This window comes from Melanostigma gelatinosum, assembly GCF_949748355.1.
Source record: "Melanostigma gelatinosum genome assembly, chromosome: 8".
Lineage (NCBI taxonomy): Eukaryota > Metazoa > Chordata > Actinopteri > Perciformes > Zoarcidae > Melanostigma > Melanostigma gelatinosum.
The window spans coordinates 28,624,180-28,648,019 of record NC_136641.1 but is presented as its reverse complement, the minus strand read 5'-3'; the positions used below and the strand labels follow the sequence as shown (position 1 = coordinate 28,648,019).

Here is a 23,840-nt window from a genome sequence, read left to right as displayed (position 1 = left end):
TCACTAATGTTCCTCCCTGTCGTCGTCCTGTGCATGCAGCTACATCCAAGAGCTGCTCACTGAGAGTCAGGTCTGATGAACATGATAGATGATGTATCCGTGTTGTCTGTGCTTTCATCAGCAGTTCATTACAAACACAAGTACCTGCTCGTCTCTCAGCTAGCTGTGTTGTTAGATTGCTGCTAGTTCATCAACTCGTCTGCGATGGTGTTTCTTCACAAACTGACATTTGTAAAAGTCTGTATCTGGTCGGAGCTCTGCTCACATACCTTCAGCATGCACTGGGCTGTAGCTGTGTCAATATATTCTGCTGTGATTGCAGTCTGCCTTTTAGTTCTCGGACAGTTTGATGTTTTTCTTGGAGGATAAATTTAGCTCCGTGTTTGGTGTCAAAATGCCGACGTGAATTGTATCCTTCATCACCGACACGCCTCATAACACAGAAGACAGACCCGTTGTTCTCCTTGAAGCACAAACATGTATTCACTTTCCCATCTTTCATTACATTTTCTTCCCTCTGCATCAATTTTTCTCTTCGTGGACATTTTGGGATTATTTGTCGATCTTTTTCAATGGTTGGAAAACCTCTTTTCGGGCTGTTGCCTCTCCTGTCCACCTGTTGTGATCGTTTTAATGTCAGTAGACAGACAACATGCTGTCTCATCATTTCAACTTTCCATCTCATAATTTCAACCATGGGGATACTTTTATTTTCAAGTCTAACTTTTAATAATTTTTGCCTGCCTCTAGGGGGTGTGTGAGAGGAAACATGTAATGGTGGTCTAATGGTGTAATAATTTATATTAAATATAATTTTAAAAAATGCACTTCAGCTCCTGCCGCCAGACTGTCTTTTACGTACACACTAGCTAGCCTAGCTTGTGTAGCTAACGTCAGCTAACTTCATTCATTCAGCAACATTCATGCAAATATGCTAAACTGGCTGAAATCGGGGAAACTGTCGAACGGGAGTCGAACGACACCAAAAAGGAGGAAGGGATAGCACAGACAAATGGGGAGCACATCGGCCCATCGCGGAGTCAAGGTGAAAAAGGAGGAAACGAGAGAGAGCATCAGACTGGGAGGAAAAAAGAGGAAATATGATGAAAAGTATGTGTGTCTGGGCTTCACTTGGATTGGCAACGCAGATTCCCCAAAGCCACAGTGCGTGGTGTGCAGTGAGGTTCTGGCTAACAGTCTGAAGCTCTTATTTACGTCGCCACCTGAACACCAAGCATGCCAGTGCAAGTCAAAAGCCCCTTACATTGTTTATATCGAATCATTGGAGGAGTTACAAAACAGCCAAAAACAACTGCAGTCTCATTCATGTGTTGGTCTATAAATGACGCACTACGGGCTTCATATCTGGTTACAGAATAGCGAGAAAGGGGCTACCGCACACAATCACTGACGACGTGAGCTCGCCAGCTGCCAGAGAGATGGTGGAATGTATGATTGGGGAGAAAGAAGCAAAAAAGTTGGACATGATCCCGGTGTCCAACAACACTGTGTCGCCGCATCGATGCTTTGTCCCAATCCGAGTCTACAAATCTGGCCAATCTTCTGGTGAACGTCCGTTACCTTTTCGAAGGCACGGTGCAGGAAGATGTTTTGTCTTTTTTGTGTTTTTGATCTTGTAAACAAATGCCACGCGCGAGCAAACTGTTCTCTTTTTGGAACTGTTCGATTTTTATGCGGCTATAAATAGGCTCTGTTGTTTTTGAAGGTGGGGGGGATTGGGGGTGCGTGAACTCGGTCGGGATGTAGAAGGGTGTGCGTGGCCTAAAAGGTTTGGGAACCGCTGCTCTAGGGGGGTCCGGAACTCTGTTAGGGTCTCTGGACTAGGGTTTTATCTCAGACTCAAACTCTCAGATGCGTGCTTTTGTGTCCTCAGATTGCGGTGGATAACGGGTTTGGAGGCGTGTACGGGCAGCAGAAAGCTGATTGGATGGTGGATGTAGTCCAGCAGTATTTCCATGACAACGGTAAGTAACGAAACCTGTCAACAGCAGTTTATTGTTCAGGTACTCTGTTTGTTGGAGGTTATTTGTTTCACCGTTTTAAATGGTAAAGAAACATGTTCAAAGAAAATGAAGTTTTTCTAAAGATCTCTCTCTGTAGCTGACCTGCAGCAGTGCGAGGTGGAGGACTTCATTGCTGAACTGATGGATCAAGAGTTTGACACAGTGGTGGATGACGGGAGTTTACCGCAGGTACACGCACGCACGCACACACACACACACACACACACACACGCTCACATACACACACACGTTCACGCTCACACAAACACCTACACACACATATATACACACACACACACACACACACTCACACACCTACACATAGATACACACACACACACACCTACACATACCTACACACACACACACACAGGAGATAACTGAACTCTGAATGAGACCATTGAAGTAAAAACATTGTGAAAGGGTTAAAGTTCAATGTGGTGTCGACCTGTCAATCACTATGTAGCCCCGCCCTAAAGCATCCCCTGCTTTATGGTCTGTGTGACTCTAAATGGACCATAATGTACTAAATGAACATCATGCTGTATTGAAGAAGACTTGAAACTAGAGATTGAGACATAAACTCATGTTTACAATGTTTACTGAGGGAATAAATCAAGAGAGAAGTAGAGTCATTTTCTACAGACTTCTATACAACCAGAGGAGTCGCCCCCTGGTGGACACTAGAGAGAATGCAGCTTTAACATATCTGAAGGGTGTAAATCATGATGTGAAACCTGTGTTTCCAGGTGTGTGACAGTCTGGTCCAGGCCTTCAGTCAGTGGCAGCAGGGGGCGCTAGAGCAGCTCCAACAAACCGTCAACACTCTGACACAGAAGAAGAGTCAGAGGGTCACAGCTCCGCCCACACACTCTGATGAAGACAGCGGTGATGAAACACAGGTACGTCTTACCTGATGCACTGTCGTAGTATTGTGCAGTGGCGGGCCGTGCATTTTACTCCCCGCAGCGTTTAGCTCCAGACCGTCATTCCTGCTGTTGAAGAAAACACCTGAGAATCAAATGTCCGACCCTAACCCCACGATGACTCGTCATTAACGGACACGTCAGAATGTAATGAACACACTCACAAGAACCAGTCACATGTATTTATATGACAACAAAGCAACACATCAATCAGCAGAGCTGCAGCACTGGAGCACGAGCCATTCATACTATTCATATTATTCATATTATTCATAAGAACGACACCATAGACAAAGTAACAGTAGAAACGACATCGTCCCCGTTCACTTAAAGTGCTCATGATGCACTTGTGAGTCTGCAGGCCTCTGGCTCTGTTCTACCTAGAGACACAGAGGTGAGATCTGATTGGATAAAAGCTCTACTTAAAACAAGCTGCACTGGAAGCAGAGCAACTGAGGAAGACAGGAGCTGTGCAATGGGAACATAAGATGATGGGAAATATTATAATACATGTAGTGTATTTATGAAACATTATTAAATCGATATAACTTTGATTGTTTAGGCCGGCAGAGAAGGCCTTGAAGGCCACCACTGGTGTAGTGTGATGTCATAGTGTGACGCTAAATAAGTATGAAATAAGTAAGGAAAGTAAATATAATATAATTATAAGTAAATATATATAAATATATATATATATAAGTAAATAATAAAAAGTCTGTTCACATAAAACTGTCGCTGTGTAAATGAAGTTTTCATTCTTCACTACGGTGCAGATCGTTCTTTTGAATGACTCGTCAGTCACATGCAGCAGGAGTTAGTTTCTTATCGTGATGAATGTTTGTGTGTTCAGGTGATGGAGTGTGGATCCTCCGTTCCATCAGTCAGCAGCAGAGATCCTCCTCCTCCTCCTCGTGATGAAGAGGCCGGGTGGACGGTTGTGTGTAAGAAGTGAAGAGGAACACGTGGCACAGTTTGAACTGTTGAACTGTTGAACTCTGGAGTCTTCTGCTGCAGTCTGGATCTGAAGAACGCTTCATCACACCGACTCACTCGTGCTTTTATATTAAACCTGTTGACTTCACTGTGTCCTGTGCGACGTCACTCGATAGTCTGACTGTACTCCTACATCATGATGTCACTACTGTGACATCACACTGTACGAGGGCTGTGTATTAAACCTCAGCGTTTCATTCGGGGCTTCTTTAATACTAAAGTCAGTCTGTGGTAGAGGTGAGAGGTCAAAGAAACATCTCACACCAGCTTTCATCTTTATTTTCACAAGAAGAAATAGTCCAAACAAAGAAATAAATATAAAACATATTAATGTCTGGTGATGTCACTGACAGGAAGAAGGAGTTCCGGGCTCATTTTAAGGCACTATTTATTCCATGAACATAGAAACAGGTGAGGTTTGAGCTACAGAGATCAATACTGTCGATACAAACAATATCAACCGTCAGTGAGAAGGTCTGCTGCTCATCATCAGTCTTCATCATCAGGGGTCTGTAAAATACGAACTCAGCACAATTCTACAGAAACAGCAGAATTCACAGAGAAACTTTGAGGCAGAAAATCTGTAAAATCTAAGAAACAAGAAAGACACAGAACCAAAGATCAGAACCAGAACTCTGCAGGAAATCATCAGTTACAACAGAAACACACTTTCACAAACTGAGTTCAGAAGAAGAAGTTACACCCGGACCGACCGACGTCACCGCCCGGCACTGAATCCACCGATCAATGACTGATTGATCTGTTATCCACTGAATCCACCGATCAATGACTGATTGATCTGTTATCCACTGAATCCACCGATCAATGACTGATTGATCGGTGGATAACTTCCCAAATAAACAAAACATTTAAATCTCAACCGAGGCGATAACTTCCCTCTTCACATGAAATCAACTGACAGATTTATAACCTCAACAGTAAGTGTGTGTAGTTCATTGTGTGTCCATCAGTGTGTGTAGTTCATTGTGTGTCCATCAGTGTGTGTAGTTCATTGTGTGTCCATCAGTGTGTGTACATCAGTGTGTGTGGTTCATTGTGTGTACATCAGTGTGTGTAGTTCATTGTGTGTACATCAGTGTGTGTAGTTCATTGTGTGTACATCAGTGTGTGTGGTTCATTGTGTGTCCATCAGTGTGTGTACATCAGTGTGTGTAGTTCATTGTGTGTACATCAGTGTGTGTAGTTCATTGTGTGTACATCAGTGTGTGTGGTTCATTGTGTGTCCATCAGTGTGTGTAGTTCATTGTGTACATCAGTGTGTGTCCATCAGTGTGTGTAGTTCATTGTGTGTACATCAGTGTGTGTGGTTCATTGTGTGTCCATCAGTGTGTGTACATCAGTGTGTGTAGTTCATTGTGTGTACATCAGTGTGTGTAGTTCATTGTGTGTAGTTCAGTGTGTGTACATCAGTGTGTGTAGTTCATTGTGTGTAGTTCATTGTGTGTATATCAGTGAGTGTCTATGTGAGCAGCCATGGGTGCTGCAGACATTGCGCTGCAGTCGCTCTGCGTTCCGGCTGCAGCTCCAACATGGTCAACAGGAAGTCACTGAACTGAGCCGCCTGGTCCAGAGGCCACTCGTACTTCTCCAACAGAACCTCAAACAGACCCCACGGCTTCAAGCTGGAGATGTGACGCAGCTCACCTGAGACGGGAGGACACGGGTGAGACGGGAGGACACGACACGGGTGAGACGGGACGGGAGGACACGGGTGAGACGGGAGCACACAAACAGACTGTCTCACCTCTCCTGTCGAAGTACTCTCTGGAGTACCTGCCAGACAAAGCGAAGGGCAGAGGAATCGGGCCGAGCAGCTCGATGACGTGAGCGATGTGATCTGAACACAAATAATAAAAATACACACTGAAGTACTCGCTAGTACACAGCAGTACTGTTTGTTATGAGTTGTACCTTTACGCTGAGTGTAATACTAGTGTAGGCCGATAAGACTTCAGTCGTGTTTAAAGTATGAGTATTATAATGTGTAGTACCTTCGTCTCTGGTGTAATCTTCTCCTGAATGAGGTTCAAAGAGGTAATCTCCTGTCGCCAACTCAAAGGCCTGAAACATCAATCAATACATCAATTCACCGACACCGACAGTACGAAGAAACATCGACACACAAACACCGACAGTACGAAGAAACATCGACACACAAACACCGACAGTACGAAGAAACATCGACACACAAACACCGACAGTACGAAGAAACATCGACACACAAACACCGACAGTACGAAGAAACACAGACACACAAACACCGACAGTACGAAGAAACATCGACACACAAACACCGACAGTACGAAGAAACATCGACACACAAACACCGACAGTACGAAGAAACACCGACACACAAACACCGACAGTACGAAGAAACATCGACACACAAACATCGACACACAAACACCGACAGTACGAAGAAACATCGACACACAAACACCGACAGTACGAAGAAACATCGACACACAAACACCGACAGTACGAAGAAACACCGACACACAAACACCGACAGTACGAAGAAACATCGACACACAAACATCGACACACAAACACCGACAGTACGAAGAAACATCGACACACAAACACCGACAGTACGAAGAAACCCCGACACACAAACACCGACAGTACGAAGAAACACCGACACACAAACACCGACAGTACGAAGAAACATCGACACACAAACACCGACACACAAACACCGACAGTACGAAGAAACATCGACACACAAACACCGACAGTACGAAGAAACACCGACACACAAACACCGACAGTACGAAGAAACATCGACACACAAACACCGACACACAAACACCGACAGTACGAAGAAACACCGACAGTACGAAGAAACAGACAGTACGAAGAAACACCGACAGTACGAAGAAACACCGACAGTACGAAGAAACACCGACAGTACGAAGAAACACCGACAGTACGAAGAAACATCGACACACAAACACCGACACACAAACACCGACAGTACGAAGAAACACCGACAGTACGAAGAAACACCGACAGTACGAAGAAACACCGACAGTACGAAGAAACATCGACACACAAACACCGACAGTACGAAGAAACATCGACACACAAACACCGACACACAAACACCGACAGTACGAAGAAACACCGACACACAAACACCGACAGTACGAAGAAACATCGACAGTACGAAGAAACAGACAGTACGAAGAAACACCGACAGTACGAAGAAACACCGACAGTACGAAGAAACACCGACAGTACGAAGAAACACCGACAGTACGAAGAAACACCGACACACAAACACCGACAGTACGAAGAAACATCGACACACAAACACCGACAGTACGAAGAAACATCGACACCGACAGTACGAAGAAACACCGACAGTACGAAGAAACACCGACACACAAACACCGACAGTGCGAAGAAACATCGACACACAAACACCGACAGTACGAAGAAACATCGACACACAAACACCGACAGTACGAAGAAACATCGACACCGACAGTACGAAGAAACACCGACAGTACGAAGAAACACCGACACACAAACATCGACAGTACGAAGAAACATCGACAGTACGAAGAAACACCGACAGTACGAAGAAACACCGACACACAAACACCGACAGTACGAAGAAACACCGACAGTACGAAGAAACACCGACACACAAACACCGACAGTACGAAGAAACATCGACAGTACGAAGAAACATCGACACACAAACACCGACAGTACGAAGAACCATCGACACACAAACACCGACAGTACGAAGAAACATCGACACACAAACACCGACAGTACGAAGAAACATCGACACACAAACACCGACAGTACGAAGAAACACCGACACACAAACACCGACAGTACGAAGAAACACCGACACACAAACACCGACAGTACGAAGAAACACCGACACACAAACACCGACAGTACGAAGAAACACCGACACACAAACACCGACAGTACGAAGAAACACCGACACACAAACACCGACAGTACAAAGAAACATCGACACACAAACACCGACAGTACGAAGAAACATCGACAGTACGAAGAAACACCGACACACAAACACCGACAGTACGAAGAAACATCGACAGTACGAAGAAACACCGACACACAAACACCGACAGTACAAAGAAACACCGACACACAAACACCGACAGTACAAAGAAACACCGACACACAAACACCGACAGTACGAAGAAACACCGACACACAAACACCGACAGTACGAAGAAACATCGACACACAAACACCGACAGTACGAAGAAACATCGACACACAAACACCGACAGTACGAAGAAACATCGACAGTACGAAGAAACACCGACACACAAACATCGACAGTACGAAGAAACATCGACACACAAACACCGACAGTACGAAGAAACATCGACACACAAACATCGACAGTACGAAGAAACACCGACACACAAACATCGACAGTACGAAGAAACATCGACACACAAACATCGACAGTACGAAGAAACATCGACACACAAACATCGACAGTACGAAGAAACATCGACACACAAACATCGACAGTATGAAGAAACATCGACACACAAACATCGACAGTACGAAGAAACATCGACACACAAACATCGACAGTACGAAGAAACATCGACACACAAACATCGACAGTACGAAGAAACATCGACACACAAACACCGACAGTACGAAGAAACATCGACACACAAACACCGACAGTACGAAGAAACATCGACACACAAACATCGACAGTACGAAGAAACACCGACACACAAACATCGACAGTACGAAGAAACATCGACACACAAACATCGACAGTACGAAGAAACATCGACACACAAACACCGACAGTACGAAGAAACATCGACACACAAACATCGACAGTACGAAGAAACACCGACACACAAACATCGACAGTACGAAGAAACATCGACACACAAACATCGACAGTACGAAGAAACATCGACACACAAACATCGACAGTACGAAGAAACATCGACACACAAACACCGACAGTACGAAGAAACATCGACACACAAACATCGACAGTACGAAGAAACATCGACACACAAACATCGACAGTATGAAGAAACATCGACACACAAACACCGACAGTACGAAGAAACATCGACACACAAACACCGACAGTACGAAGAAACATCGACACACAAACACCGACAGTACGAAGAAACATCGACACACAAACACCGACACACAAACACCGACAGTACGAAGAAACATCGACACACAAACACCGACAGTACGAAGAAACATCGACACACAAACACCGACAGTACGAAGAAACATCGACACACAAACACCGACAGTACGAAGAAACATCGACAGTACGAAGAAACATCGACACACAAACACCGACAGTACGAAGAAACATCGACACACAAACACCGACAGTACGAAGAAACATCGACAGTACGAAGAAACACCGACAGTACGAAGAAACACCGACAGTACGAAGAAACACCGACACACAAACACCGACAGTACGAAGAAACACCGACAGTACGAAGAAACACCGACACACAAACACCGACAGTACGAAGAAACATCGACACACAAACACCGACAGTACGAAGAAACATCGACACACAAACACCGACAGTACGAAGAAACATCGACACACAAACACCGACAGTACGAAGAAACACCGACACACAAACACCGACAGTACGAAGAAACACCGACAGTACGAAGAAACACCGACACACAAACACCGACAGTACGAAGAAACATCGACAGTACGAAGAAACATCGACACACAAACACAGACAGTACGAAGAAACATCGACACACAAACACCGACACACAAACACCGACAGTACGAAGAAACATCGACACACAAACACCGACAGTACGAAGAAACATCGACACACAAACACCGACAGTACGAAGAAACATCGACACACAAACACCGACAGTACAAAGAAACATCGACACACAAACACCGACAGTACGAAGAAACACCGACACACAAACACCGACAGTACGAAGAAACACCGACAGTACGAAGAAACACCGACACACAAACACCGACAGTACGAAGAAACATCGACAGTACGAAGAAACATCGACACACAAACACCGACAGTACGAAGAAACATCGACACACAAACACCGACACACAAACACCGACAGTACGAAGACACACCGACAGTACGAAGAAACATCGACACACAAACACCGACAGTACGAAGAAACATCGACACACAAACACCGACAGTACGAAGAAACACTGACACACAAACACCGACAGTACGAAGAAACATCGACACACAAACACCGACAGTACGAAGAAACACCGACAGTACGAAGAAACATCGACACACAAACACCGACAGTACGAAGAAACATCGACACACAAACACCGACAGTACGAAGAAACATCGACACACAAACACCGACACACAAACACCGACAGTACGAAGAAACACCGACACACAAACACCGACAGTACGAAGAAACATCGACACACAAACACCGACAGTACGAAGAAACATCGACACACAAACACCGACAGTACGAAGAAACATCGACACACAAACACCGACAGTACGAAGAAACATCGACACACAAACATCGACAGTACGAAGAAACACCGACAGTACGAAGAAACACCGACAGTACGAAGAAACACCGACACACAAACACCGACAGTACGAAGAAACATCGACACACAAACACCGACAGTACGAAGAAACACCGACAGTACGAAGAAACACCGACACACAAACACCGACAGTACGAAGAAACATCGACACACAAACACCGACAGTACGAAGAAACATCGACACACAAACACCGACAGTACGAAGAAACACCGACACACAAACACCGACAGTACGAAGAAACATCGACACACAAACACCGACAGTACGAAGAAACATCGACACACAAACACCGACAGTACGAAGAAACACCGACAGTACGAAGAAACACCGACACACAAACACCGACAGTACGAAGAAACATCGACACACAAACACCGACAGTACGAAGAAACATCGACACACAAACACCGACAGTACGAAGAAACATCGACACACAAACACCGACAGTACGAAGAAACACCGACAGTACGAAGAAACATCGACACACAAACACCGACAGTACGAAGAAACATCGACAGTACGAAGAAACATCGACACACAAACACCGACAGTACGAAGAAACATCGACACACAAACACCGACAGTACGAAGAAACACCGACACACAAACACCGACAGTACGAAGAAACACCGACAGTACGAAGAAACACCGACACACAAACACCGACAGTACGAAGAAACATCGACAGTACGAAGAAACATCGACACACAAACACCGACAGTACGAAGAAACATCGACACACAAACACCGACAGTACGAAGAAACATCGACACACAAACACCGACAGTACGAAGAAACACCGACAGTACGAAGAAACACCGACACACAAACACCGACAGTACGAAGAAACACCGACACACAAACACCGACAGTATGAAGAAACATCGACACACAAACACCGACAGTACGAAGAAACATCGACACACAAACATCGACAGTACGAAGAAACATCGACACACAAACACCGACAGTACGAAGAAACATCGACACACAAACACCGACAGTACGAAGAAACACCGACACACAAACACCGACAGTACGAAGAAACATCGACACACAAACACCGACAGTACGAAGAAACATCGACACACAAACACCGACAGTACGAAGAAACATCGACACACAAACACCGACAGTACGAAGAAACATCGACACACAAACACCGACAGTACGAAGAAACATCGACACACAAACACCGACAGTACGAAGAAACATCGACACACAAACACCGACAGTACGAAGAAACATCGACACACAAACACCGACAGTACGAAGAAACATCGACACACAAACACCGACAGTACGAAGAAACATCGACACACAAACACCGACAGTACGAAGAAACATCGACACACAAACACCGACAGTACGAAGAAACATCGACACACAAACACCGACAGTACGAAGAAACATCGACACACAAACATCGACAGTACGAAGAAACATCGACACACAAACACCGACAGTACGAAGAAACATCGACACACAAACACCGACAGTACGAAGAAACATCGACACACAAACACCGACAGTACGAAGAAACATCGACACACAAACACCGACAGTACGAAGAAACATCGACACACAAACACCGACAGTACGAAGAAACATCGACACACAAACACCGACAGTACGAAGAAACACCGACACACAAAAATCGACAGTACGAAGAAACATCGACACACAAACACCGACAGTACGAAGAAACATCGACACACAAACACCGACAGTACGAAGAAACACCGACACACAAACATCGACAGTACGAAGAAACATCGACACACAAACACCGACAGTACGAAGAAACATCGACACACAAACACCGACAGTACGAAGAAACACCGACACACAAACATCGACAGTACGAAGAAACATCGACACACAAACATCGACACATAAACACCGACAGTACGAAGAAACATCGACACACAAACACCGACAGTACGAAGAAACACCGACACACAAACACCGACAGTACGAAGAAACATCGACAGTACGAAGAAACATCGACACACAAACACCGACAGTACGAAGAAACATCGACACACAAACACCGACAGTACGAAGAAACACCGACACACAAACACCGACAGTACGAAGAAACATCGACAGTACGAAGAAACATCGACACACAAACACCGACAGTACGAAGAAACATCGACACACAAACACCGACAGTACGAAGAAACACCGACACACAAACACCGACAGTACGAAGAAACATCGACAGTACGAAGAAACATCGACACACAAACACCGACAGTACGAAGAAACACCGACACACAAACACCGACAGTACGAAGAAACATCGACAGTACGAAGAAACATCGACACACAAACACCGACAGTACGAAGAAACATCGACACACAAACACCGACAGTACGAAGAAACATCGACACACAAACACCGACAGTACGAAGAAACATCGACACACAAACACCGACAGTACGAAGAAACACCGACACACAAACACCGACAGTACGAAGAAACATCGACAGTACGAAGAAACATCGACACACAAACACAGACAGTACGAAGAAACACCGACACACAAACACCGACAGTACGAAGAAACACCGACAGTACGAAGAAACATCGACACACAAACACCGACAGTACGAAGAAACATCGACAGTACGAAGAAACATCGACACACAAACATCGACAGTACGAAGAAACACCGACACACAAACACCGACAGTACGAAGAAACATCGACAGTACGAAGAAACATCGACACACAAACACCGACAGTACGAAGAAACACCGACAGTACGAAGAAACATCGACACACAAACACCGACAGTACGAAGAAACATCGACAGTACGAAGAAACATCGACACACAAACACCGACAGTACGAAGAAACACCGACACACAAACACCGACAGTACGAAGAAACATCGACAGTACGAAGAAACATCGACACACAAACATCGACAGTACGAAGAAACACCGACACACAAACACCGACAGTACGAAGAAACATCGACAGTACGAAGAAACATCGACACACAAACACCGACAGTACGAAGAAACACCGACAGTACGAAGAAACACCGACACACAAACACCGACAGTACGAAGAAACATCGACAGTACGAAGAAACATCGACACACAAACACCGACAGTACGAAGAAACATCGACGGTACATTTTCACCGTATTTCGTACACCCGACGGTACACTAAAACAACATACACCATGACCCACATCATCGATGATACTTTGATACATAATTGACAAACTAATAAAACATCTATCGGGTCTACTGATACCAAGACCTGCAGAGTGTGTGTGTGTGTGTGTGTGTGTGTGTGTACCATGCAGGCGGTGCTCCAGATGTCAGCAGGTGGTCCGTACTCTGCTCCAATCAGAACCTCCAGAGCTCTGTACTGTCTGGTCTGAATGTCCTCTGTGAAGTGCTTGTGCTGGACGAGAGACAAAGGGAGAGAAAGAGACGTCTGATTGGTTCATACTGACTCTACAGAGAGGAGACGTCTGATTGGTTCATACTGACTGAGAGGAAGAGGAGTGATGAAGATGGCTCACCACCCAGCATGCATTTCCTAAATCAGCGATCTTCACTCTGAGCTTGTTTCCGTTCTGAGGATCCAGAGGACTGAGGACGAAGTCTGAGGCGCTGAACACTGAAACACACAAATGTTACATCATTATCATAATATTATTTCAATTAAATCACTCTATTATGTTGTATCTGTGTACTGTATACTGTAGTTTATCTGTGTGTATATATACTGTGTGTACTGTATATACTGTAGTATACTCCATAGTATTTTCTTACCATCTCGTCCACTCGAGTATCCTGACTGAGTAGAAAGTGCTGATTCAGACGTCGCTGACATCACAGAGCTGGAGAAGCCTGATAGGCCGGAGGCGGGGCTGGAGAACCGTGCGGGGGCGTGGCCATTACACTTGTCGTCCAACCAGGAACAGGTAGAGTCTGAGCTCGCTTTGCTGTTGGCTGTGGAGCAGGAAGTGTTGCCGTTGACGACCAGAGAGCCTGAGCGCAAAGGTGTACATGTTGTTAAGTACTGAGTTGACTAGTGCGCATGCGTGTGACGCAGTTAGTTCTAGAGGAATGGAAGACGTGTAACAGTTGTTCGTGGATACGTATTAAAGTAGTCTGAAACATGTACAGTTGTCGCTGGACTTATTGAGTTAACAATGGTAGCAGAGGATGGCGGCTGGCAATTACAAAGTTCCGCCGCCGTTTGACGAGAAGAAGTCCTACGAGAGCTGGAAAAATGAGGTTGAAATTTGGAGGCTGGTGACGGACCTCGAGGAGAAGAAGCAGGCCTTGGCGGTCGCTTTATCGCTGACGGGAAGAGCGAGGGATAGTGCACTAGAAATTGCCGCAGTGGATTTGAACGACGATGAAGGAATGAATGTACTTCTCACGAAATTGGACGCTGTGTTTTTGAAAGAGGAAACGGATCGCCAGTACAAGGCGTACACAGAGTTTGACCGGATCACAAGAGAAAATGGCGTCTCCGTGGTCGATTACATTGTCGAGTTTGAGCGCCGGTACAACAGAATACGTAAGTTCAAGATGGAGCTTCCAGATGCTGTGTTAGCTTTCAAGCTACTTGATACTGCAGGACTTAATGTTAAAGACAAACAATTAGCGCTTACCGCGTGTCCAAACCTATCGTTTGTAAACATGAAGTCAGGCTTGAAAAGAGTATTTGCCGATAATTCTCCACAAGAGGGAGCTGTTGACCTCCGTGTGTGTGGGGGTGCTGCTGACTGTGCCTACTACACACGGTTTACTGGCAAACGTGAAAGTAATGTCAGGTCAAGCCCACAGATCCATACGGCTGTCCAAGGGACGAATCCACTGGACAGATACGGGAGAAGATCAAGATGTGCATTCTGCCAAAGCACATATCACTGGGCAAAAGATTGTCCTCACAAAAATGAACATGCAAAATGAACAGAGGATGATAAAGTGACAGATGTTGAAGAATGCAACATTACTTTGTTGTCAAAAGAATCGTTGTCTGACACAGAGATATTCATGGTGGAGTCTCTAGGATCAGCCGTCATTGACACAGCTTGCACTAGAACTGTGTGTGGAGAAAAATGCCTTGATCATTACATGAGTGGACTAACACAACGTGAGTTACTGAAAATGGGGGACACAAAGAGTGTAAGAGCATTCAAGTTTGGTGATGGGAGAGTTGTTCATTCTACAAAGAAAGTGAAAATCCCAGCCATGATAGGACAGACTAGATGTCACATTGAAACAGAAGTGGTCCCAGTAAATATCCCATTGCTTTTAAGCAAAACTTCACTGAAAAGAGCAGGTGCTGTTTTAGACATTGAAAATGACAAAGCCACAATGTTTAAACAGCCAGTGAAACTTGAACTCACATCTTCAGGACATGGAGTAACCCAGATGAACATGAGCTCCAGAATGAGGATGACATTCTCACTGTGACAGAAAACATGACAACAAAAGAAAAACAGAAAGTTCTGTTGAAACTACACAAGCAATTTGGACACGCCTCTGTTGACAGACTGAAAAAACTACTGGCCTGCTCGGGTCATGCTGATGATGAATGCACTACAATCCTTTAGGACATTGTAAAGAATTGTGAGACGTGCATCAGATATAGCAAACCAAAGCCAAAGCCTGCGGTGGGTTTGCCCATGGCCTCAACCTACAATGAAACTGTAGCTGTGGATTTGCATGAGCTAGAGCCGGGAGTGTGGTATCTGCATGCAATTGACCACTTCACACGATTCAGTGCAGGGAGCATCGTCACCACCAAGAAACCCAAAGAGATTGTGAAGCACTTTATACATTGCTGGATAAGTGTTCATGGTCCTCCACGCAGACTGTTCAGTGACAATGGGGGTGAATTCAACAACGAAGATATGAGGAACATGGCTGAAAGCTTCAACATTGAAGTGAAAACAACTGCAGCTTACAGCCCATGGAGCAATGGGCTTTTGGAAAGGCATAATCAAACCCTCACTGAAATCCTGATGAAAGTGAAGAAGGACAATGGATGTGACTGGAGGATGGCCCTAGACTGGGCCCTGATGGCCTATGCACAACCTGCATGGCTACAGTCCCTACCAGCTGGTATTTGGACAAAACCCAAATCTGCCTTCAGTTCTCACTAATAAGCCGCCAGCTCTGGAAGGTACTAATATGAGTACTTGGACAGCCCAGCATATCACAACATTACATGCTGCAAGGAGAGCATTTACAGAAGCTGAGTCCTCTGAAAGGATCCAAAGAGCCCTTCGTAAACAACTGCGGCCCACTGATGACCGATACGAAGCAGGGGACAGTCTACTACAAACGGCTGGATTGTACAGAATGGAAAGGTCCAGGTGTGGTCATCGGCCAAGATGGTGCGGTGATATTTGTGAGGCATGGTGGCACTTACGTTCGCGTACATCACTCCAGGCTTAGAAAAGTAGAGAGCCCACATGCAGTGCTGGGAGAAAGGGACATTCAGCTGGACGGGACTGAACATCATACAACATTACCAGAACCTGCTGCAATGAGAATAACTATGACACTGAAAATGAAAGTGAGGAAGAGACGCCTACAAATGGTGAGGAGAACAGTGAACCCCCTCACACACCAAGACAGCCAGAAGGAGGTAGCCATGGTCAATCGGATGCATCACAGAACAACTCAACCACAACTTGTGAGGGCCTTAGTCTGAAAACTGGACAGGTAGTTACATACACAGACAGTGAGAGTGGCCAAGCACACACTGGAAAAATCCTCAGCAGGGCAGGAAAAGCCACTGGGACATACAAATACTGGTATAATTTGGAGTACATTGAGCCTGAGGAAATTTCTGGCGCTACCGGTTCTGTTGACTTAGGACGAGTACACAATCTTCAAGTGGTCCCATCTGAGCATGTTGAGTTCGGTGCTAGCCATCCTGAAGAAGACATACTTATTGTGAATGATGATGCCTTCATGTCTGCCAAACACAGTGAACTCAGCAACTGGAAAAATAATGATGTGTTTGAAGAGGTGAAAGATGAAGGCCAGAAATGCATCTCTACGAGGTGGGTGTGCACACTCAAGGAGACACCTGATGGTGTTGTACCTAAAGCGAGATTAGTTGCAAGAGGCTTTGAAGAAATGAACACTCAGGAGCTCCCTAAAGACTCACCTACATGTGCCTCGGAGTCTCTAAAAATTATTATGGCAGTGATATGTCAAAAGAAATGGCAGCTAAACTCTATGGACATTAAAGCAGCCTTTTTACAAGGCAAAGAGTTAACCCGAAATGTCTATATCCGTCCTCCCCAAGAAGCTCAGAGCAAGGGAATTCTATGGAAGTTAAAAGTGTGTTTGTGGCCTAGCAGATGGGTCTCTGTATTGGTACAACAGAGTGAAAGACACTATGCAGCAGTTGGGAGCTACTGTGTCACGAGTTGATCCAGCAGTGTTCTACTGGCTGGATGACTCCTGCAATTTGATGGGACTCCTTGCTTGTCACGTGGATGATTTCATCTGGGGTGGTTCAGAAACATTTTCCACAACAGTCATCCCTCACTTGAAAGTTGCTTTTCAAGTTGGACGTGAAGAGCACAACAGCTTCAGCTACATTGGAATGGAGGTTCACTCTTTAGAGGATGAGATACAAGTGCAATAAAGTATCTACATAAAGAATCTACAACCCATTCCTGTGGACCCCAACAGAGCCACACAGCGAGAGGCTCCTCTAACAGACACTGAGACTGACATGTTAAAGTCGAAGATTGGCCAAATATTGTGGGTAGCAAGGCAGAGTAGACCCGACATAATGTGTGACATATCCATCCTAGCATCAAGTGTAAAGCATGCTACTGTTCAGACTCTGCACTCTGCAAATAAACTTGTCAGGAAACTGAGATCAGAAGAGGTGATCTTGAGGTTTCAGTACTTGGGAAGAGACAGCTCGCTGAAACTAGTGGTGTTCAGTGATTCCTCGATGGGAAACCTTCCAGACGGAGGCACTCAAGGCGGACACCAGGTCATGCTTATGGGAGAGAATGGAAGATTTTCACCCATATGCTGGCAGTCAAAGTGGATCAGGAGAGTTGTCCGAAGCACCTTAGCAGGAGAGACTTTGGCACTTGCAGATGGCATTGACAGTGCAGTCTTTTTGGCTACACTCTACTCAGAACTTACCACAGGTGATTGCACACGGAACAATTTGCCCATTGTGTGTGTAACGGACAATCACTCTCTTCTTGATGCTGTCAAGTCCACCAAAACAGTCACTGAAAAGAGACTCCGCCTCGAAATCAGCAGCGTCAAGGAGCTCGTCCACTCTGGGACCATCCAGCAGATTATGTGGTCAGCCTCCAAGGAACAGCTCGCTGACTGCTTGACTAAGAAGGGGACATCTGCACTTGTTCTGCTGAGGGCTCTCAGCGAAGGTGGATGGCAACTTAAAGGCTAAACGAGCTAATCAACAAAAGCCTTACTACCCTCAAACTCTAGTCATTAAAGTTGCAAGTTTAAACCTGTGTTTATATGTTTAAGGTTCAAAAAAACAAATGTTTGTTTTTGTGACTACGTTTTTGTTTAAAGAGAAAGGGGAGTTTGTTAAGTCCTGAGTTAACTAGTGCGCATGCGTGTGACGCAGTTAGTTCTAGAGGAACGGAAGACGTGTAACAGTTGTTCGTGGATACGTATTAAAGTAGTCTGAAACATGTACAGTTGTCGATGGACTTATTGAATTAACACATGTTTGTATGTATTGTGATACTGAAACATAGAAAATACACATCATGAGTACTCACAGTTAGTGTCTGTGTCGTCAGACTGGATCACACCGTCCTCCATCTTCTGAACACACAGGAGGAAACATGTTAGATGTTGAATCAGCACCCACAGCTCCTCAACCGGCACCCACAGCTCCTCAACCGGCAACCACAGCTCCTCAACCGGCAACCACAGCTCCTCAACCAGCAACCGGCAACCACAGCTCCCCAACCGGCAACCACAGCTCCCCAACCGGCAACCACAGCTCCTCAACCGGCAACCACAGCTCCTCAACTGGCAACCACAGCTCCTCAACCGGCAACCACAGCTCCCCAACCGGCAACCACAGCTCCTCAACCAGCACCCACAGCTCCTCAACCGGCACCCACAGCTCCTCAACCGGCAACCACATCTCCTCAACCGGCAACCACAGCTCCTCAACCGGCACCCACAGCTCCTCAACCGGCAACCACATCTCCTCAACCGGCAACCACAGCTCCCCAACCGGCAACCACAGCTCCTCAACCGGCAACCACAGCTCCCCAACCGGCAACCACAGCTCCTCAACCGGCACCCACAGCTCCTCAACCGGCAACCACATCTCCTCAACCGGCAACCACAGCTCCTCAACCGGCAACCACAGCTCCTCAACAAGTAACCACAGCTCCTCAACAAGTAACCACAGCTCCTCAACCGGCAACCACAACTCCTCAACCGGCAACCACAACTCCTCAACCGGCAACCACAGCTCCTCAACAAGCAACCACAGCTCCTCAACAAGTAACCACAGCTCCTCAACAAGTAACCACAGCTCCTCAACAAGTAACCACAGCTCCTCAACAAGCAACCACAGCTCCTCAACCGGCAACCACAGCTCCTCAACCGGCAACCACAGCTCCTCAACAAGTAACCACAGCTCCTCAACAAGTAACCACAGCTCCTCAACCAGCAACCACAGCTCCTCAACCAGCAACCACAGCTCCTCAACAAGTAACCACAGCTCCTCAACCGGCAACCACAACTCCTCAACCGGCAACCACAGCTCCTCAACCAGCACCCACAGCTCCTCAACCAGTAACCACAGCTTCTCAACCAGTAACCACAGCTCCTCAACCGGCAACCACAGCTCCTCAACCAGCAACCACAACTCCTCAACCGGCAACCACAGCTCCTCAACCGGCAACCACAGCTCCTCAACCAGCACCCACAGCTCCTCAACCAGCAACCACAGCTCCTCAACCAGTAACCACAGCTCCTCAACCAGCAACCACAACTCCTCAACCGGCAACCACAGCTCCTCAACCACAGTAGGGCTTTAAAGGGTTCCACCTTGGAAGTTCCACACAACCATCCTGCTCCATCTGGTCTCAAGTCTCAGAGGTTTTTGGGGTTCGGAGATCCAGATGTGTTGGAGGATTCTGTACCATCGAGGCCGACAGGGAGCTGAAGATATGAGTTTACAGCTTCACACGACGGTCATGTTGGTAGTATAACCGAACTGGAACGGATCTTATCGATGGTGAAAGTACTATTACAGTACTATAACATAACTATTACAGTACAGTACAGACGGTACTATGACAGTAGTATTACAGTACTACTCTCGTAGTATTACAGTACCTGTATGTCCACTATTCTCTCCTCCAACAGTCTATGTTGACGTTTAGCTTTCCTCTTCATCTTCTTCTTCTTGTTCTTAGACAGCTTACCGACCTGCACACACACACACACACACACACACACACACGGACATATATAACTGATGGATAATTGAGAATAATACATTTTGGCGGAGCGCTTCTATTTGAACCTGCACAGCTTTTCTAGCCTTTATGGCACTCGGTCAGCAGTCCAGCAAACACACCGACCAATCACATGCATTGTAAATCATCTCACGTGACGCTACTCAGCCAATCGAATGTGTGTATTCTGAAACGCATTGTGAGTGGAGCGACGGGGAGAGAGAGAGCCGTGGGAGAAGCAGGTTAACATGGCATGTTCTACAAAGAGAGAAGTGGACGACGAAAACAGAGCTTTACCAAAGAATGGACCGACTCTGTCTCACGTGTTAAACCTCTGTGTCTCACGTGTTAAACCTCTGTGTCTCACGTGTTAAACCTCTGTGTCTCACGTGATAAACCTCACTGTCTCACGTGTTAAACCTCAGTGTCTCACGTGTTAAACCTCACTGTCTCACGTGTTAAACCTCTCTGTCTCACGTGTTAAACCTCTCTGTCTCACGTGTTAAACCTCTCTGTCTCACGTGTTAAACCTCTGTGTCTCACGTGTTGAACCTCTCTGTCTCACGTGTTAAACCTCAGTGTCTCACGTGTTAAACCTCACTGTCTCCCGTGTAAAACCTCACTGTCTCACGTGTTAAACCTCTGTGTCTCACGTGTTAAACCTCACTGTCTCACGTGTTAAACCTCACTGTCTCCCGTGTTAAACCTCACTGTCTCACGTGTTAAACCTCAGTGTCTCATGTGTTAAACCTGTCTCATGTGTTAAAACTCCCTGTCTCATGTGTTAAACCTCCGTGTCTCATGTGTTAAACCTCCGTGTCTCATGTGTTAAACCTCACTGTATCATGTGTTAAACCTCACTGTGTCATGTGTTAAACCTCACTGTCTCATGTGTTAAACCTCACTGTCTCATGTGTTAAACCTGTGTCTCATGTGTTAAACCTCTCTGTCTCATGTGTTAAACCTCACTGTCTCATGTGTTAAACCTCACTGTGTCATGTGTTAAACCTCACTGTCTCATGTGTTAAACCTCACTGTCTCATGTGTTAAACCTCTCTGTCTCATGTGTTAAACCTCACTGTCTCATGTGTTAAACCTCTGTGTCTCATGTGTTAAACCTCAATGTCTCATGTGTTAAACCTGTGTCTCATGTGTTAAACCTCTCTGTCTCATGTGTTAAACCTCTGTCTCATGTGTTAAACCTCTGTGTCTCATGTGTTAAACCTCTGTGTCTCATGTGTTAAACCTCTGTGTCTCATGTGTTAAACCTCTCTGTCTCATGTGTTAAACCTCTGTGTCTCATGTGTTAAACCTCACTGTCTCATGTGTTAAACCTCTGTGTCTCATGTGTTAAACCTCACTGTCTCATGTGTTAAACCTCTCTGTCTCATGTGTTAAACCTCACTGTCGCATGTGTTAAACCTCTGTGTCTCATGTGTTAAACCTCACTGTCTCATGTGTTAAACCTCTGTGTCTCATGTGTTAAACCTCTGTGTCGCATGTGTTAAACCTCTGTGTCTCATGTGTTAAACCTCACTGTCGCATGTGTTAAACCTCTGTGTCTCATGTGTTAAACCTCTGTGTCTCATGTGTTAAACCTCTCTGTCTCATGTGTTAAACCTCTGTGTCTCATGTGTTAAACCTCTGTGTATCATGTGTTAAACCTCACTGTCTCATGTGTTAAACCTCTCTGTCTCATGTGTTAAACCTCTGTGTCTCATGTGTTAAACCTCACTGTCGCATGTGTTAAACCTCACTGTGTCATGTGTTAAACCTCTCTGTCTCATGTGTTAAACCTCAGTGTCTCATGTGTTAAACCTCTGTGTCTCATGTGTTAAACCTCACTGTCTCATGTGTTAAACCTGTGTCTCATGTGTTAAACCTCACTGTCTCATGTGTTAAACCTCTCTGTCTCATGTGTTAAACCTCACTGTCTCATGTGTTAAACCTCTGTGTCTCATGTGTTAAACCTCAATGTCTCATGTGTTAAACCTGTGTCTCATGTGTTAAACCTCTCTGTCTCATGTGTTAAACCTCTGTCTCATGTGTTAAACCTCTGTGTCTCATGTGTTAAACCTCTGTGTCTCATGTGTTAAACCTCTGTGTCTCATGTGTTAAACCTCTCTGTCTCATGTGTTAAACCTCTGTGTCTCATGTGTTAAACCTCACTGTCTCATGTGTTAAACCTCTGTGTCTCATGTGTTAAACCTCACTGTCTCATGTGTTAAACCTCTCTGTCTCATGTGTTAAACCTCTCTGTCGCATGTGTTAAACCTCACTGTCGCATGTGTTAAACCTCTGTGTCTCATGTGTTAAACCTCACTGTCTCATGTGTTAAACCTCTGTGTCTCATGTGTTAAACCTCTGTGTCGCATGTGTTAAACCTCTGTGTCTCATGTGTTAAACCTCTGTGTCTCATGTGTTAAACCTCTGTGTCTCATGTGTTAAACCTCTCTGTCTCATGTGTTAAACCTCTGTGTCTCATGTGTTAAACCTCTGTGTCTCATGTGTTAAACCTCACTGTCTCATGTGTTAAACCTCTCTGTCTCATGTGTTAAACCTCTGTGTCTCATGTGTTAAACCTCACTGTCGCATGTGTTAAACCTCACTGTGTCATGTGTTAAACCTCTCTGTCTCATGTGTTAAACCTCACTGTCTCATGTGTTAAACCTCTGTGTCTCATGTGTTAAACCTCACTGTCTCATGTGTTAAACCTGTGTCTCATGTGTTAAACCTCACTGTCTCATGTGTTAAACCTCTCTGTCTCATGT

At 45.5% G+C, this 23,840-nt stretch overlaps 2 protein-coding genes across 4 annotated transcripts in view; one reads left to right on the top strand and one right to left on the bottom strand.

The window, feature by feature from the left end:
- The window catches only part of tsr2 (TSR2 ribosome maturation factor), a 4,874-nt gene extending 843 nt beyond the window's left edge, over window positions 1–4,031 (top strand). Inside the window, exons 2-5 of the mRNA XM_079273056.1 lie at window positions 1,895–1,985; window positions 2,122–2,213; window positions 2,774–2,926; window positions 3,801–4,031. Coding sequence (XP_079129182.1) covers window positions 1,895–1,985; window positions 2,122–2,213; window positions 2,774–2,926; window positions 3,801–3,902 — 438 coding nt within the window. The 3' untranslated portion in view covers window positions 3,903–4,031. The remainder of the gene's footprint in view (window positions 1–1,894; window positions 1,986–2,121; window positions 2,214–2,773; window positions 2,927–3,800) is intronic.
- Window positions 4,032–5,018: 987 nt separating this feature from the next.
- srpk3 (SRSF protein kinase 3) overlaps window positions 5,019–23,840 on the bottom strand; it is a 41,477-nt gene continuing 22,655 nt past the window's right edge. The window contains exons 10-17 of one of the 3 annotated variants that reach the window (XM_079273569.1): window positions 20,948–21,040; window positions 19,366–19,411; window positions 14,378–14,596; window positions 14,125–14,222; window positions 13,896–14,003; window positions 5,956–6,025; window positions 5,709–5,801; window positions 5,019–5,608 (exon numbers count right to left, since the gene is read on the bottom strand). In XM_079273569.1, the coding sequence (XP_079129695.1) occupies window positions 5,424–5,608; window positions 5,709–5,801; window positions 5,956–6,025; window positions 13,896–14,003; window positions 14,125–14,222; window positions 14,378–14,596; window positions 19,366–19,411; window positions 20,948–21,040 (912 nt within the window). In that variant the 3' untranslated portion in view covers window positions 5,019–5,423. The remainder of the gene's footprint in view (window positions 5,609–5,708; window positions 5,802–5,955; window positions 6,026–13,895; window positions 14,004–14,124; window positions 14,223–14,377; window positions 14,597–19,365; window positions 19,412–20,947; window positions 21,041–23,840) is intronic. The other 2 variants (XM_079273570.1, XM_079273571.1) reach the window with 2 other exon arrangements.